Below are 14,430 nucleotides of genomic sequence, written 5' to 3' on the forward strand. Positions count from 1 at the left end.
CTTCATGCTGTAGATAAAACAGGCACCATTTTGAATGTTCATATTAGTATTGACTTGCCATTGATTTAGTAGGATTGGTAACTTGAAAGTATTTTGTTCGGCCACGCACACCTCTTAGAAATCGATGGCACAGTCATCAGACATCCTGCAAGACTTGGCAGACTTTGGAAGCTATTTGGTTTACATTACTTCCTTTTCGTGCAGTTTTAGTAATAAAAACCAGTTTTTCAGAGTGACTTTAAAATTGTCTTTCTAATCAGGACATAATATTCGTTAGGCTTAATTCTATCTGCTTAGCAGGTGAAGGATTTGGGGTTGTTTAAAGACTGCGTGTGTGTTGCACACGGGAAGAAAACATGTCACCTCACAATAGAAATGTCCTAAAATGAAGAGAGCTATGAAAGTGTGATGATTACCCATCATGCCGCAGTCCGAGGCTGGTCTCCGCCATCCTTCCTCAGCCCGAACTAGCCAGGCTGTAGCTCTTACAGACGTGCTTTCAATTTGCAATACTTCCATCAGATTTTTTTTGTGTTTGTTTTTCAGTCTCTATATTGTCTCCCTCAACATGTACCCTAATTTACTGTAATGATTTCATATTACGATATGTTTGTTATTCCATCTTGATTCGTTTTAATAGCACTACAGTGAGCAATTGTAAATGATTTTCCGTGGTCCCCCTGGTGGTTTGTTAGAGTACATTCTTGAGACGGACAGCAGTGGCTTTCAGATGCGTCCGAGCCGGGCGTTTCGTGTCTAGTGAGCTGTGCATGTGGTAGCCTCACATCCCGTGTCCCCTGGCTTTGTGCGCAGAGTTTGAGGACGGCGACCTGGAGTCCTGGATCACCAGGGAGCGGTTTCAGAATTACCTCACGGTGGATGGCTTCCTCCTGTATGAGCTTGGAGACACAGGTGACAGCGGTGCAGCCCCCGTCATGCCCCGCCCCCTGCCCCCACCGTGCCCCTTATCAGAGCGCTTCACCCTGATTGTGTAGGCTCCCACTGGAAACAGCATTCATTATTTTGGTGGGAATGCTCATCTTTAAGAGAATGCCGTCGAGTATTATGACCAGTCTACCTTTCTATGTGGCTCTAAGACTGGCTACTGTTTCACTATAGAGCTTCTGGGGCTAGGAGAACAGAGACCTTGAATGGTAAAGAAATTAGAAAGGTAGCCACTGAGTTACTGACACAGGGCTGGCTGTGTGGTGGTAGTTAGAATATAGTATAGGACCTTTGGGGTACGCCTGTATTACTGTGGAGAAGAAACAGGAATCACATGGGCATGGAGTCCTGACATGACAGGACTAGAAACGACAAACAAGCAAAATAAAATGTGGATGCAGAGAAGAAAGCGCTAAGAAGCTACACTAATGGCTTGGTCTTCTGTAAAATTTAGGAGGAATTGTCTTGTGACTGTATAGTTAACATTTGTTTCCATTCTCAAGTTCATGATAAATAGAATGGAAACGTAGTTAGAGAGTGAAGGAACAACAAGATTTTCCTTTCCCCATAAAATGTAGTTAGTTACCTCTGACTCATCCCGCAGCTTCAGACCCAACACTGCTGCCTTAGGAAACGGTCTCTGACAAGTCCTCTTCCCACCTCAAACAACGTTAGTTCCCTCTAATGTCCACCTTCACTTTGTTTGTGTGACCATTTGTGTGCCCCCCGCCAAGCCCCCCAAGGGCAGGGTTGCATGTGGCTGTGCTCACCAGTGTCCTCCGTAACTGGCTCAGGGGTGACACTTTCATTACCCTGATTGTTCCAGGACCGTGTGGCCAGTGCCCCTGCTGCCTTTAACCCTCTCGGCCGCTGGGCTCATGTCCTGTACGTTGTAGGCTTTTGGAAAATAACTCACGAGGCATTTGAAAATTGAAGAGGCAGTGTTGAAGTGTCGAAATCAAACCCAAAATAGTCAATGAAACTATTTTTAAAAGGAAAATAATCACAATGCTAATGTTTAAGCACAGGGTGGGGTGATTTGAGGCATGCACAATTTACAGTAAGTGTGTAATCAGTCTGGTCTTAGGGGAAGGATCATTAAGACGTGGGGACCAGAATGGAAGATCTTTGAATTAACAAGGACATCCTTGTCCCTGCCCTAAGCCAGATATTCTTCCAATAGTTTTGCACAGAAGGTCTCAGACATTTAGTGCTGATCCTCCTCCTCCTCCTCCTTCTCTTCCTCTTCCTCCTTCTCTTGTGACTGGGCCACAGTAGGCTCTGCAGGCTGGCCATGTCCAGATCCCTGACTCCACAGTCAGTGTCCTGCTGCCTCCATAGAGGACACCAAAAAAATGAGTCTGATTTAATCAGCCACGCTAGAGTTAAAATGGTAACCGATAGTGGCAAGCTGTAATCTGTGGCCCTGCAGAGAACAGGCTTGGCTGAAATCCTCTTGATGTTGCGCACCATTCTTCCACAGCCACTGCCGCTCCTGGAATCCATTGATTCAGCAACCCTTTCCTATGGCTGTTGTTCCCAATAACTTACCATGGTTGAGTTTTAAGATATGTTTGGGGGAAATTATGAATTTTAGGATGGATGTTTTATAAAAAATATTTACCATTCACATTTTGGAGGGATTGAAGTCTGCTCCTTCATTGCTTTTTTCTGTGACCTTGCATTGTTGCAGAATGGAGTTTTAACGTGTCTAGGATGGTTGGAATTACATTCTATGGAAACATTCTTTATTAATTCTCCATCCACGAGAAAAGCATAAATGAAAACTTTGCATAATGAGTGTTATTGAAATTAGATATGTCATTCTTAATTTCAGGAAAGCTTGTGGTTATTGCAGTTATTGATGAGAAAAATACATCAATTGAACATACCAGGTATAGTACCTTGAAATAGTTTTAAGCTTCAAACGTCATGCAGTTCAGATTTTACAGGGCTTCAGATATTTTATACGGTCTCTTATTTTTCCTGCAGCACTTAGCTAGGGTAGCAGATGTTAGAATTTAGTTACTGAATTTTCAAGATAGGAGGTGAAATGTTCATTTATTTATTCTTCCACAGATTAAAGTCAGTTATTAAGGAAGTTGCCCAAGATTACAAAGCCCACTTCCGTAGGTAGGTACTTTAGATTCTGCAAGTTTCTTTTTGTTTTATCCAGTTGTGTTTTGTATTCTAATGATTATGTTTTATATTCTAATGAAACAACAGTAGAAATATTTTGTACTTTCAAAGGTGAATCAGTGAACTAAGTTGTTACAATTGTGTATCGTGTGATTATGACTGAAAGCTGATGGGATTCACATTCTCTTTCGACAATTCTGTGTGTTTCACAATAGTGTTCTTGTGTACAGTGATGCGCAAGCCCTGAAGTTCCAGTCTTTGGACTGTTCGCCCTGTTTGTTGGTATCTAATCCTCTCTTCTCGTTGCTGGTTTCAGGGATTTCCACTTTGGCCATATGGATGGAAACGAATATATAAATAGCTTGCTGATGGAGTAAGTGAACTGCTAACTGATTTTCCTAGCATTTGAAATTTCAGTTTCTGAGGACAAAAGGGTACATCTGAACTAATTGACATATTTGGATGCAGATATTATCATCAAATACTTTCATTTTCAATTTCACATTCAAATCCTACTGAAGTTTAATACTGTTTTATACTACAACACAGATTAGCTCATGATTCAGTGTTATGGAAAATTTGATTAATAAAACAATTTTTTTAAATGTGGGATGCAGTTCAAACTGTGCTATGAGGGGAAATTCTTAGCACTGATGGCTGATTAAAAGTCAGGAAGAGTCTGAAGAAAACAAACCAAGACCTACCTCAGGAAACTAGAACAGGTAGAGCAAAATAAAGCCAAAGCAAGTGGGAGGTTGTAATGAGTTCAAAAAGCAATTTAAAATGGAATAACATGAAACAAAAATGCTAATTCTTGCTAATTCTTGCACCCTTTCGATTGATAAACTCTCAGACAAGGCAGACAAAGATGATAAGACCCACATCACTTGGAGCAAGAGTTAAACAGGACACCCCTATAGCTGTTAAAGCCATTAAAAGGTGAACCATCAAATACTAGAAATTTCCAATCATTAATTAGACAACGTACCAAGTCCTTAGGACCTGCACACTCTAAGACCTCACAGGCAATAGAAGTCACCCTGCGCCTCCTTGTGGGCAGGGAATGCAGATCAGAGTAAAGGAGACCATCCTCGGACCCCTTGAAGCCTTGTGTTTATAAGTGGAAGTGACTGAGTTGTGGTGGCCAGGGAACCCCATTGAAAATCAAGGAATTTGTTAGCCTGTAAACGTAATATAATGTGGAGGTGGATGATGCATACTCTCCCTTTCTTAAGTGTTGTGTTTTAAGTCTACACACTATATCAAACCCTCCTTAAAGGAGAAAATAAAATTGTTGCGGGCTCTCAGTGCTGTTTTAAATTAGGTAGCTGTTTAAATGGAATTTACAAATGAACCATACACACAACTCAGCTATACCATTCACCCTCACGTAGACGCAGTACGGCAGGGGAAGGCATATTACTGTACCTAGAGTGCGTCTTTCAGTGAGACTCTTCATAGAGGGCTCCAACTGGGCCCTCTGTGGAGCGTGGCATGCCTCTGGCACGGTGCGCAGGGTGACCCCTTTTCTGAATTGTTCATGTTTTCAGCCTGCTGTGGTCTTCGCTTTGCACACTGGGTCAGCTCTGTATTAAATGCACCTCTGCCTGATTGGATTCTGAGAGCTCAGGTATTAGTGTTTCACACTCCACGTTTCCAAGTACAATAACTGCAAGTCGTAAAATGAGGATTGAAAACGAGATTGTAAACAGATATTTGTACATAAGTGTTGATTCCACTAGTTGGAATTGGGGTTATGTGTCGGGCTGTGATTCACATGGTCGACCGTCCGAAACCACCAGTCAGCGTGCGGGAGAAAGACTGGCCATTCTACACCCAGACGCAGTCACAGTCTCAGAAATCCACAGGGCACTCGCTATGAATCCGTGTTGCCTTGATGACAGAGTTTATTGCAGAAATAGCACACTCACCTCCTGAAAACATTGGCCCGTGAACACCTTTTGAGGTGTTACTTAAACAAGGCTAATGCTGCCTGGACGTGGGCAGGGAGTTCATGAAGAGTCACGGTAGCCCTGCTTTTTCATAGACTTCAGATTGCCCGGCAGACCACAGTGTCTTCCCGTGATGATCAGGTGCACACCGAGTCAACGGGCCTGTGGAGCGTGTCTTGACGAAGGCCCGGGGAGGCATGCTTGGTGCCTCCGTTTAGAACGGTGGTGACTGCGCTCTACTGGTGTTTGCTCTCTGTGTGTTTAATGTGCTTTTGTATTTCTTTGCTGTCATGTTTTTCAGTGAACTGAAGGTGCCGACGGTGGTTGTGCTGAATACTTCAAACCAACAATACTATGTACTGGACAGACAGATTAGGGACGCCCATGACATGGTCCGGTTCATTGACAACATTCTGAACGGCACGGTGGAGGTGAGCCGTGGCAGGGAGAGGCGAGGGCACGTGGCACGTTCGCCTCCTGCCGGTCTGACACAGCTACGGGTGTCACCTGGGGTAGACTCTGTCCAGGCTTCTCTCCCTTAGAGTGGACAGAGACACCTCAGCACAGAGGACACAGGTTCCTTCTCCGGAGGAGCCAATGCGGTGGAGATTTGGGTGGTCCTGGTATTGGGGCGTATGCTGGCATTCAAATTCAAGGAGAAAGGGATTAGTACAGTGTGGGACTTTCTGGAAGCACAGCTTCCAAAACCTCACATTGCTGCCATCAGGTCAATGCCGACTGATAACAATGCCCTAGGCCAGCCTGGAGCTTCTCCTGTGCATGTCTGAGACTATTTATGGGAGTAGAAAGCCCCCTTCTTTCTCCCGAGGAGCTGCCAGTGCTTTTGAACTGCCAGCCTTGAAGATCACAGCCCAGTGCGTGAACCAGGACAACTTGTGGTATAGCTTGTGGGCCATAAACTAGACAGACAACACCCACTGCCATCAGGTGGCTTCTCTCTCCCAGGAGTTCTGCAGGCCAAAGTAGAACTGCCCCTGTGCGTTTCCAGAACTGTATCTCTTTCTTTATGAGAGCAGAGAGCTTCATCCTGCTCTGCAAAAGGACTGGTGGGTTCGAACTGCTGACCTCTGGGTTAACAGCCAGATGTGTAACCTGCTGGGCCACCAAAGCTCCTCTGTGGGGCACTAGCAGTGCTGGATTTCATGTAGTTTGTGCCTTTCTGGGTCCAAGAGTAGAATCGGCTTCAGCTGTTAGGACCACAGTCTCTTCAGAGATGGATGTACTGGGAACCCGGAACCCTAGGGGAAGTATGAAAGGCAGTCCTGAAAAATGTGTCACCGCATAATGACGGCATGCATTCCTTTTCTCTCAATGAATTCTCTGCAAAACGGGTTCCACACACAGCGAGGGTGACACCATTCCCTGGGTAAATAGGGTGCCGCATACGCCTTCATTCAGCGGAAACGGGGGAAAGCACAAGCTGCCCTTGCTGTCCTGGAGTCCGGTGTCACTTCCCTTCCGCTTCAGTTGTGCACAAGTTGGCTGGCATCCAACAAGGATTGCTACTTTGGGTCAAGGCTGGGAAGTCAGCGCCGTCCCCTTGGTCACAGAGTAAGACTTCCCAGTGGATGCACCTGCTGGGCCTGGTGAGGGGTTGCGCGAGCTCTGTTGGCAGTTTCCAGAAACATGACTCCCTGTAGAACACGGGGGCTGGTCACTGTGACCAGCATGCATGCACACTGAGACCATCAGGAACAAGGATGCCTCCCTCGGCCTCCGTCCTCTGCGCCGCTCCTCTCCTGCTAGGGAATGAGCCCCGTCTCTGCTCTAGCTCGGGCTCTCTGCTCAGGGCCAGGCCCAGGGCTTACCAGGCTTGGGGCTCATGGCACCTTTCAACCTGTGCTGGTTGAGGTAGCATAGAAAGAGGAGGGAACGGTACTTCAGTAAGTTTTGTTTTGTTTTTTCCCCTGTTAAATTGAAGGCCCAAGGAGGGGACAGCATCTTGCAGAGATTGAAAAGAATAATGTTTGATGCGAGGACTACCGTGTTGGTAAGTTATAACAGTCTGTTCAGTGCCCTTGATCATTCAAAATAGCAGGTACCTCTTTGCCTAATGGTGGTAAATTGGAATGACAGCAGGATGAGGAAACGGGTCTTTTTACCTTGCAGGATACTCGATCAGTCAGTGCTTAGATTATGAAATGGCCTCATTTAGGGGACAGTAGGATGACTAGCTGTGATGACAAAGGAAGTGCAGAATCTTCCCAGCCCAGAGGGTTCAGCTGGCCGAGAGAACTACTGTGTGGTTTGTTGGAGGGGGATCGATGCCCGCCAGAAACGGCGATGGGGAGTTTGGCATCTGTCTCAGTTATTACTAGCTGGGGGTACATCAGCACACATGCATGCACACTATTTGTATCTCCGACAATAACTTAATGACTATGCAAATGTTGACCTTATTTCACGGGAACTGAAGTTCATTTTTTTATTATTCCTATATTTTCTTTATTCTGAGTACAACTTAGCCAAGAAGGTATACACTGTGTTCTCCTTCTTTTGGCCAGTCATTCAGGGCCGGCCACAAGGAGGGCAGGAACACATTGCAAACTAGGGTCGGACCCCAAGTGTCCCTGTACTCAGCATGTATGGAAGCCATCTGAGCTGTAATTTGGAAGAAGCAGTTGTGGCTGAGTCCCCGTGTGCCTGTCTCTGAGAGGGAGCGAGTGAATGTCTGTCTGTTCTCTCCCCACAGTCAATTTTCAAGAGCTCACCGCTCATGGGCTGCTTTCTCTTCGGATTGCCACTGGGTGTCATCAGTATCATGTGCTATGGCATCTACTCGGCGGACTCGGACGGAGGATACATGGAAGACCGTTACGAGCTGACCAAAAGTGAGCTGGAGGCCCTGGAGAACCAAGACCTGATGGAGAGGCTGGAGCATCAGGAGGCAAATGGCTTGGAGCCTGCGGTGCCACCGGCTGAGGCTGTGCCACCTGAGGCGGTGCCACCGCCTGAGGCAGTGCCCCCTCCCAAGGACGCAGCTGACAAGAAGAAAGATTGAGCCCCGTCGGTAGCAGGAAGCACCGACTGGCTAGGATTTCCACTTATTCAAGAGTCTATTTATTGAATTGATATGTTTAATTCTGACTCTGGCTGAAGGGAACATGGGTGTGTGTGGGTAATACTGACGGCATGACTTAAAGGCCTTCCTCCTATACACAGGTGGGGAGGGGAGAGGTTTGGAGGCGGGGTGCCTGGAACAGAGAGACCCTCACACGCATATGGAGACAAGACTTGCCATCCAAGTGTATTTTCTAGATGTCACTGTAACAGATCACTTAAATTTGCATGTTTTTCTATCTGAATATGTGTGTCAAAGTTATGGTTCTTGGCAGAATAGTTCACTTGGCCAGTCAGGTAGAAGACACGTGTTCACCATAGGAAAAGTCTTACCTCCACCTCCCTTCCATCCTCCTGATATATTTTGGATAAGATTTATATGGACAAAATTAAATCTCAGAAAAAAATACACACTCTAAAGAGAACTCATGTTTCACATCTGAATATTGAAGTGAGTCCGTTGGTTTTGTATCGCATCATCATGTTATTTTTCAGGTGTCATTTTTAAATGACAAAAATTGTTACCGGTTACCTTTCTGTTAATGTCGCATCATCGTGAAGTTTTCAGGTGGCTGGGCCTGTGTGTGGGGATAGGACAGGCGAGGCGAAGCTCGGGCTGTGTGCAGTGTGCCCTCGCAGGACTGCAGGTCTCTGCCTCCCCCGCCTAACCTTGGCCAAGCCCACCTCATAAGGGTGTACTTTATGGTTTTTTTAATTTGTTTTTGGTCTGTTTTATATCTTGGAATTTCTTTTTAAATTTCCTTTGGTAAAAAGCTTCTGCTTTTCAAAAAGTAATATATCACTCTTTATGATAACTTATGTTCCATTGTGTGTGTATATTTACATATGTGTATATATGTATATATGAAATTTATTGACCACAAGTCTGTTAGCTAATGTAACTGGTGTAACTATGTTGATATGAGTAATTACCTTGTCAGCATGTCAAACAACAGAAGTCAAGCCCAGTGTAGCCAGATTCCCTAGTTTTCTCCTCTGTCCCCGAATCCTTCAGCCACGCCAGCCTCCCAGCTTCCATCCACTGTACAGTGCTGTAGGACTTTCACCCCAGGCCCTGACTTGCAAGCCGGTAGTTTTTCCAGTAACCGTGTGGTGTGTTTAGTATAGATTTCTTTCTTGTTTTGTTTTGTTTTTCTCTGGAGCCTTTTGTTTCAGCTGACCTGAGAGTTTTCTTAGGTTCACCACTTTTGGGGTGGCTGTTTCTTGAGTAACGGAGTAAGCCACAGTAAAGGTTTTCATGAACACTTTTAAAAAATCATTTTATTGGGGGCTCATACAACTCTTATCACAATCCTTCCATCAGTTGAATCAGGCATGTTTGTACATACGTTGCCCTCATTCTTTCTAGACATTTACTTTCTATTGAGCTCTTGGTATCAGCTCTTTTTTAATCATCCCCCCACCCCTCCCATCCCCATAAGCCCCTGATTGTACATTGTTATACTTTTTAAGAAACAGTTTATATCACTTCTGATGCCTTGTCCATCATGACAAAACCGAAACGCTGAAACTCAAATCTTAAAGCAAAGGAATTACTAGTGATTGCTTTCTTGTGTCTATCTGAGCCTGCTTTTCGTCTTGAATAGCTTGATGCTTGTGCTTCAGATCTGAGACACCGTGAGTTTTTACTAATGAGACACAAGCAGAGTCCCAGAATTTCAGCCCACAGTAAGGTCAGTGTTCTCACACGCAAACTGGAGACCCGTCTGCATGGAGCCACCTCCATGATATGAGGTAGAATCATCTCCAGCCAGTGGGGGGTGGGGTTGGGGGGATACTCTTAGAAGGTGAAGGCCATGTTCTGGTCCCTCTGGTTAGGCTCATCACAACAGCTTCCACACCTGCCTTCCCAAGATAAAGATTCACTTTGGAGAGGCACAGACTGGGTTTTTCCTCAAAAGAGAATCTTCTGGAGAGTCTCCTGGAAGGGAGGGAGGAAAATCTTGGGTCTTAAAGTGTCCACACACACAGACTGTGGGGAAAATTTCTGCCAGTTGCAAGAAACCTCCTCTAGAGATAGCAAGGGTTTCTGACAGCATCCCAAGCCATTGCACGGACTGTGCGCATGCTCTGTGCACATCCCCATCTTCGCTCCCAGGCCCTGCCAAGCTGGGGTTGTGGTCGCAGTGGGTGGAGGTTAACGATGCCAAGGCTGAGACTCCGCCGGGTGAAGAGAGATTTCTGCTCCCCCAAATACCTTTGTGTGGATGTACGCTTTTGTGTTCGCCGAGAGCTCGCCTGAGAGTCGCCTGCTTTTAGCCTGTGAAGCACTGCCGCAGCAGCTCTAGGCGAGGGGCTTCCGTGGGAGGCACAAAGGACACAATCCGGTCACCCTGCTGTGCACTCCAAGCTTTCCTGCTGCCTGTGCCACGGACCTTCCTCAAGTCCACAGGCACGGGGCAGCGTGTGGGGGTTCCGCTTGTTTTCTTCCTTACAGTAGGGTTTGTCAGGCTGCTCACAGAGCAATTTCCAAACGTGTGATCACATGCTTTTCCTGCTCAAGTGTAACCAGAGCATACTAGGAAATCAGTTTTCCTTTCTGGATACTTAGAGCCAAGGCAGACCTCCAATAACTGGTTCTAACAGGAGAAGGTAGATAGCGTGGTTCATTGGCGCTTGCATCTGTGTCACTGGGAATGCCCTTCCCTCCCTGGGCGGCTCCCCTTCTCTTTCCTGTGTAAGAGCTCTGTTGTTGCAACCCAGAACTCCTCCAGATGCCTGCTGCTGCGCCCAGTCTTCGGAGAACACGTACCGATATTTCAGAGAGCAATCGCATGTTTGTTTCATTTCTCTGGCTAATCTCATATAAACTTTATTTGAGGTGGATCCGACCCCAAATGTTCCTCCTCCCACACACTTCTCCCTGGTATCTAATTGGGAGCTAACCCCAAGGTGCCAGCTGTCGGGAGGGAGGAGGGGCTTGTTTCTTGGGTCTGTATGAGGACTTGCCAGCGGTGGCTGCTGGTAGTGTGGTGGGCTTCTACTTGTGCTTCAAGGAACTTTTTGTTTTTGCGGAAAGTAATTATTTTCATCGTGGGTTCATATAGTAATAGAGGTAGGGCAAGGGGAAAACCTCTCTGATGTTTTTGTTATGCAGAAATGTTCAAATAAATCAATGTGAAGTATTGGGACGATCAATTTGTGTGATTAGGTTTGCCATTTTATTTTATCTGTTTATTTGTTTCTGAATGTGTCGTGAGTCCAAGAATGGACAGTTTTTGTTTGTTTTTCATTTTGAACTATGTAAAGGTTTTGAATGTGTATTACAAACTTGTTGAATTCTTGATGGCCTGCCAATGGCACCAATGGTGAACCTTTGCTTTTCTAAAATAAATTCACCGGAAACGTGTGCAGTGTTTTATTTTCACACTCTTCTTTTGGTTTTTTGTGAAATGACCAGTACTATGTGCAGGAGGGGCAAGCAAGACAGAACCTCTACAAAGATGTACGTCATCCTTGACAATTAAGAACAGATGTTGGGAATTTAAAGATGTAATCTAGCTGTAGTCCGACCAATTTCTAAATCAAAAACCTAAAGTTCCTAAGTCTGGTGCATTTCATATTTGACATGCCATGTAAAACCTGATACTTTTTAAGGATTAATTTTTCCAGGAGGGAATCTATCTTGCCCTGCAGTCACTGAGAGAGGCCTGCCTAGAGGCATGGCCAAGAAGCCATCCTGGTCGAAGGGTGGTGCCCTAGTCATTCCTGAGCCTGACCTGTAAGTTGTTACTTCCATGATGAGCTCCATCACTAAGTGTGCCCTGTGAGTTCCCTGTGGCCATCAGCACCACTTAGCAAACCCAACTGAGAAGGGCAGTGTGCCCTGTCAGAAGAAGTAGAAATGTCAGAATCAGTATGACTGATCTCTTACGTAGAGGTTAGTCTTTGGTGTAAACTGATCTTGAGTCTCTTTCCCCTTGTGAAGTTGATAAGGTCTGATGCCACACTATTTCCTTTTTTAAAATATTCACCTTTAGTTTACAGTTGGATTTTTGACTCCATCAACGGCTACCTAGTGACCTTGGGCACTCTGTGACCTTGTTAGCCCATGCTGCTTGCCAGAAAGAGTCATGTCTGCCTGGTTTGTTTCTCCCACCAAACATCATTTTGGGGAAAAATACTATGAAAGGGCCATGCTTTTTTATACAAATGTTAAGTTTTTTATTTCTGCAAATTGCTTGCCAAAAGGAATGACCAAGATGGCAACCATAAAATGGGCCCACAGAGCTTGTCCACTGCATGGACTAGCGTGCAAGGCTGGCTTTCTGGTGGATGACAGAGCTTGTACAGCCATCGATGAAGTCCATGGGGATACGAGGGCACCGTCCCTGTTGTGAGCTGTCTGGTGTTGTTCATGGCAAGCTCCAGGGAACCACCTGCCTGCAGTCAAGTTCTTTCCTGTGTTCTGAGCTGCCTTCCCTCTAATCTGAAGAAGATTACCTCTCTGTCATTGGACGGGGAGGATTATAGGAGCTAGGCATAAGGTGGATTTAGTACAATGACGGGCAAAGGAGCACATACACTAACCATGTGTAGACAATTCACTGTCTCATCTGCGTGGAGAATGCATGCCATCATGTACCACAGAGAAAGGTCAGGGCTATTGGATTGAAATCCTAGTGCGTTTCATTCACTCGGCTATTTCCTACAATTTAATCCCTATTTATTGCAAGGGATCATTCTGGGAGATTTGAAGATTATTCTCTTGCATCTAAAATACCCAACATGTCAGATATAACCAGAACTTTAAAATTGCTATTAGATGCCACAAACAATATACTTAATTGGCGTTAAAGAAACAACAATGATAATTTCGCATGAAAACGCTTCTTTGAATATCAAGGCTCTGGAGATATTGCAATAAAAGCTTGTTATATTTCATGGGGAAAGTGTCTGAATTTCCTAGAGACAGGATTCTAGACTAAAATGTCAGTAGGATTTTACAGTAATAAAACACCGTGGACGGGTCAATAACAATGTGTTGAATATTGGGTTTATTAAGCCTTTGTAAATAATATCCACATGCAGCAGACACTGGCTCCTTAAACACAAATAACTACTGGCGTTTGAAGATAACGTAAACATTGTATTTCCCATGCTTTATATCCACACCTAGACAATCCTATTTACAGTTGTTCATAGCATAGTCAGAGCTTCTGAATTGGCAGTCTCCCAAACAATGACACTTTCCTTGGGGTCCTTATAAATATGTGGAGGCCATTCTAATATTGACATGTGCATCCTAGTAATTTTCACAGGGACCGCTGGACCTCTAGGAGGTGTGGCAGGAGCATGTTAAATCCTCTGCCCACACGGCGATTCTTCCACCACACATCGCCCAGCCCTTACTCTGTGTCTCATCTCCCTCATGGATGAGATCCACAGCTATGAGATCAACAGCTCGCCGTGGGGTAGAAAATCCAGAAGCTGAGTTCTTAAATAGGAAGTGTAGTTCAGAAGGCCTTGGGAGATAAGGGTCAGATTTGAATAGAATGAATGAGTAACATTAATTTTAAACAAATTATTTAACCTCTTGCTCGTGATCCCATTGGCTCAGCCAGATGGTGAGAAGGGGGATGAGACCCCATTCCTTTCTTAGTAGAGAAGTTGGTTAGGACCTGCAGTGGCTGGTGCTGCTGTTGCCTCTGTGTGTACAAAGGCTGGGCTTTGATGGGACTTGGTAGAATCCCCAGCATACGTGGTCTGTTTCTTGTGATATTCCGGGAGTTTGGATAGAGTGTTACCCAGGAGGGGAGCTTCCAGCTTGCTTTCTGCTGGAGGCAGCACTGCTACTGAACGGAAAGACCCATTTCCTTTCTTCACAAACCTATCTCCTCTCCCCAAGTTTAATCTCTTGTAAGGAAGAGAGAATAACCAGGAAAAAGACCGGTGGCCCAGAAGAACTAGAATGTTGAATATAGCCTCCCAGCCATCACACCTCTCTTGCCCACAGCCTGTCTTGTAGCTCCCTCCGCTAATGCACAGATGGTGGGCAGTGGCCAGATGGCATGCCTAACCAACCTGACTCCTCTTCTTTCATAACCAAAATCAAGCCCATTGCCATCAAGTTTATGCCAACTCACAGTGACCCTCTCTCTGTAGCGTTGCTGAGACTAGCAATCTTTGGATTTGGGAGCAGACAGCCTTGTCTCCCTCCCTCAGATTGTCTGGTAGGATTTTAACCAGCAGTCTGTGGCTAGCAGTCCAGTACTTAACCCATTGTGCCACCAGGCCCCCATTATTTCTCCATTGCACATCAGGCAGGCTTCATTCTGTTTGTTAAAAAGAA

At 45.4% G+C, this 14,430-nt stretch overlaps 1 protein-coding gene across 1 annotated transcript in view; it reads left to right on the top strand.

Annotated features, from left to right (window-relative positions):
- Nucleotides 1-11,487, top strand: part of TMX3 (thioredoxin related transmembrane protein 3) — a 34,715-nt gene extending 23,228 nt beyond the window's left edge. The window contains exons 10-16 of the mRNA XM_075533045.1: nt 814-912; nt 2,783-2,840; nt 3,025-3,078; nt 3,401-3,457; nt 5,338-5,467; nt 6,979-7,047; nt 7,750-11,487. Coding sequence (XP_075389160.1) covers nt 814-912; nt 2,783-2,840; nt 3,025-3,078; nt 3,401-3,457; nt 5,338-5,467; nt 6,979-7,047; nt 7,750-8,058 — 776 coding nt within the window. The 3' untranslated portion in view covers nt 8,059-11,487. The remainder of the gene's footprint in view (nt 1-813; nt 913-2,782; nt 2,841-3,024; nt 3,079-3,400; nt 3,458-5,337; nt 5,468-6,978; nt 7,048-7,749) is intronic.
- Nucleotides 11,488-14,430: the final 2,943 nt, after the last annotated feature.

This window comes from Tenrec ecaudatus, chromosome 15, assembly GCF_050624435.1.
Source record: "Tenrec ecaudatus isolate mTenEca1 chromosome 15, mTenEca1.hap1, whole genome shotgun sequence".
NCBI lineage: Eukaryota > Metazoa > Chordata > Mammalia > Afrosoricida > Tenrecidae > Tenrec > Tenrec ecaudatus.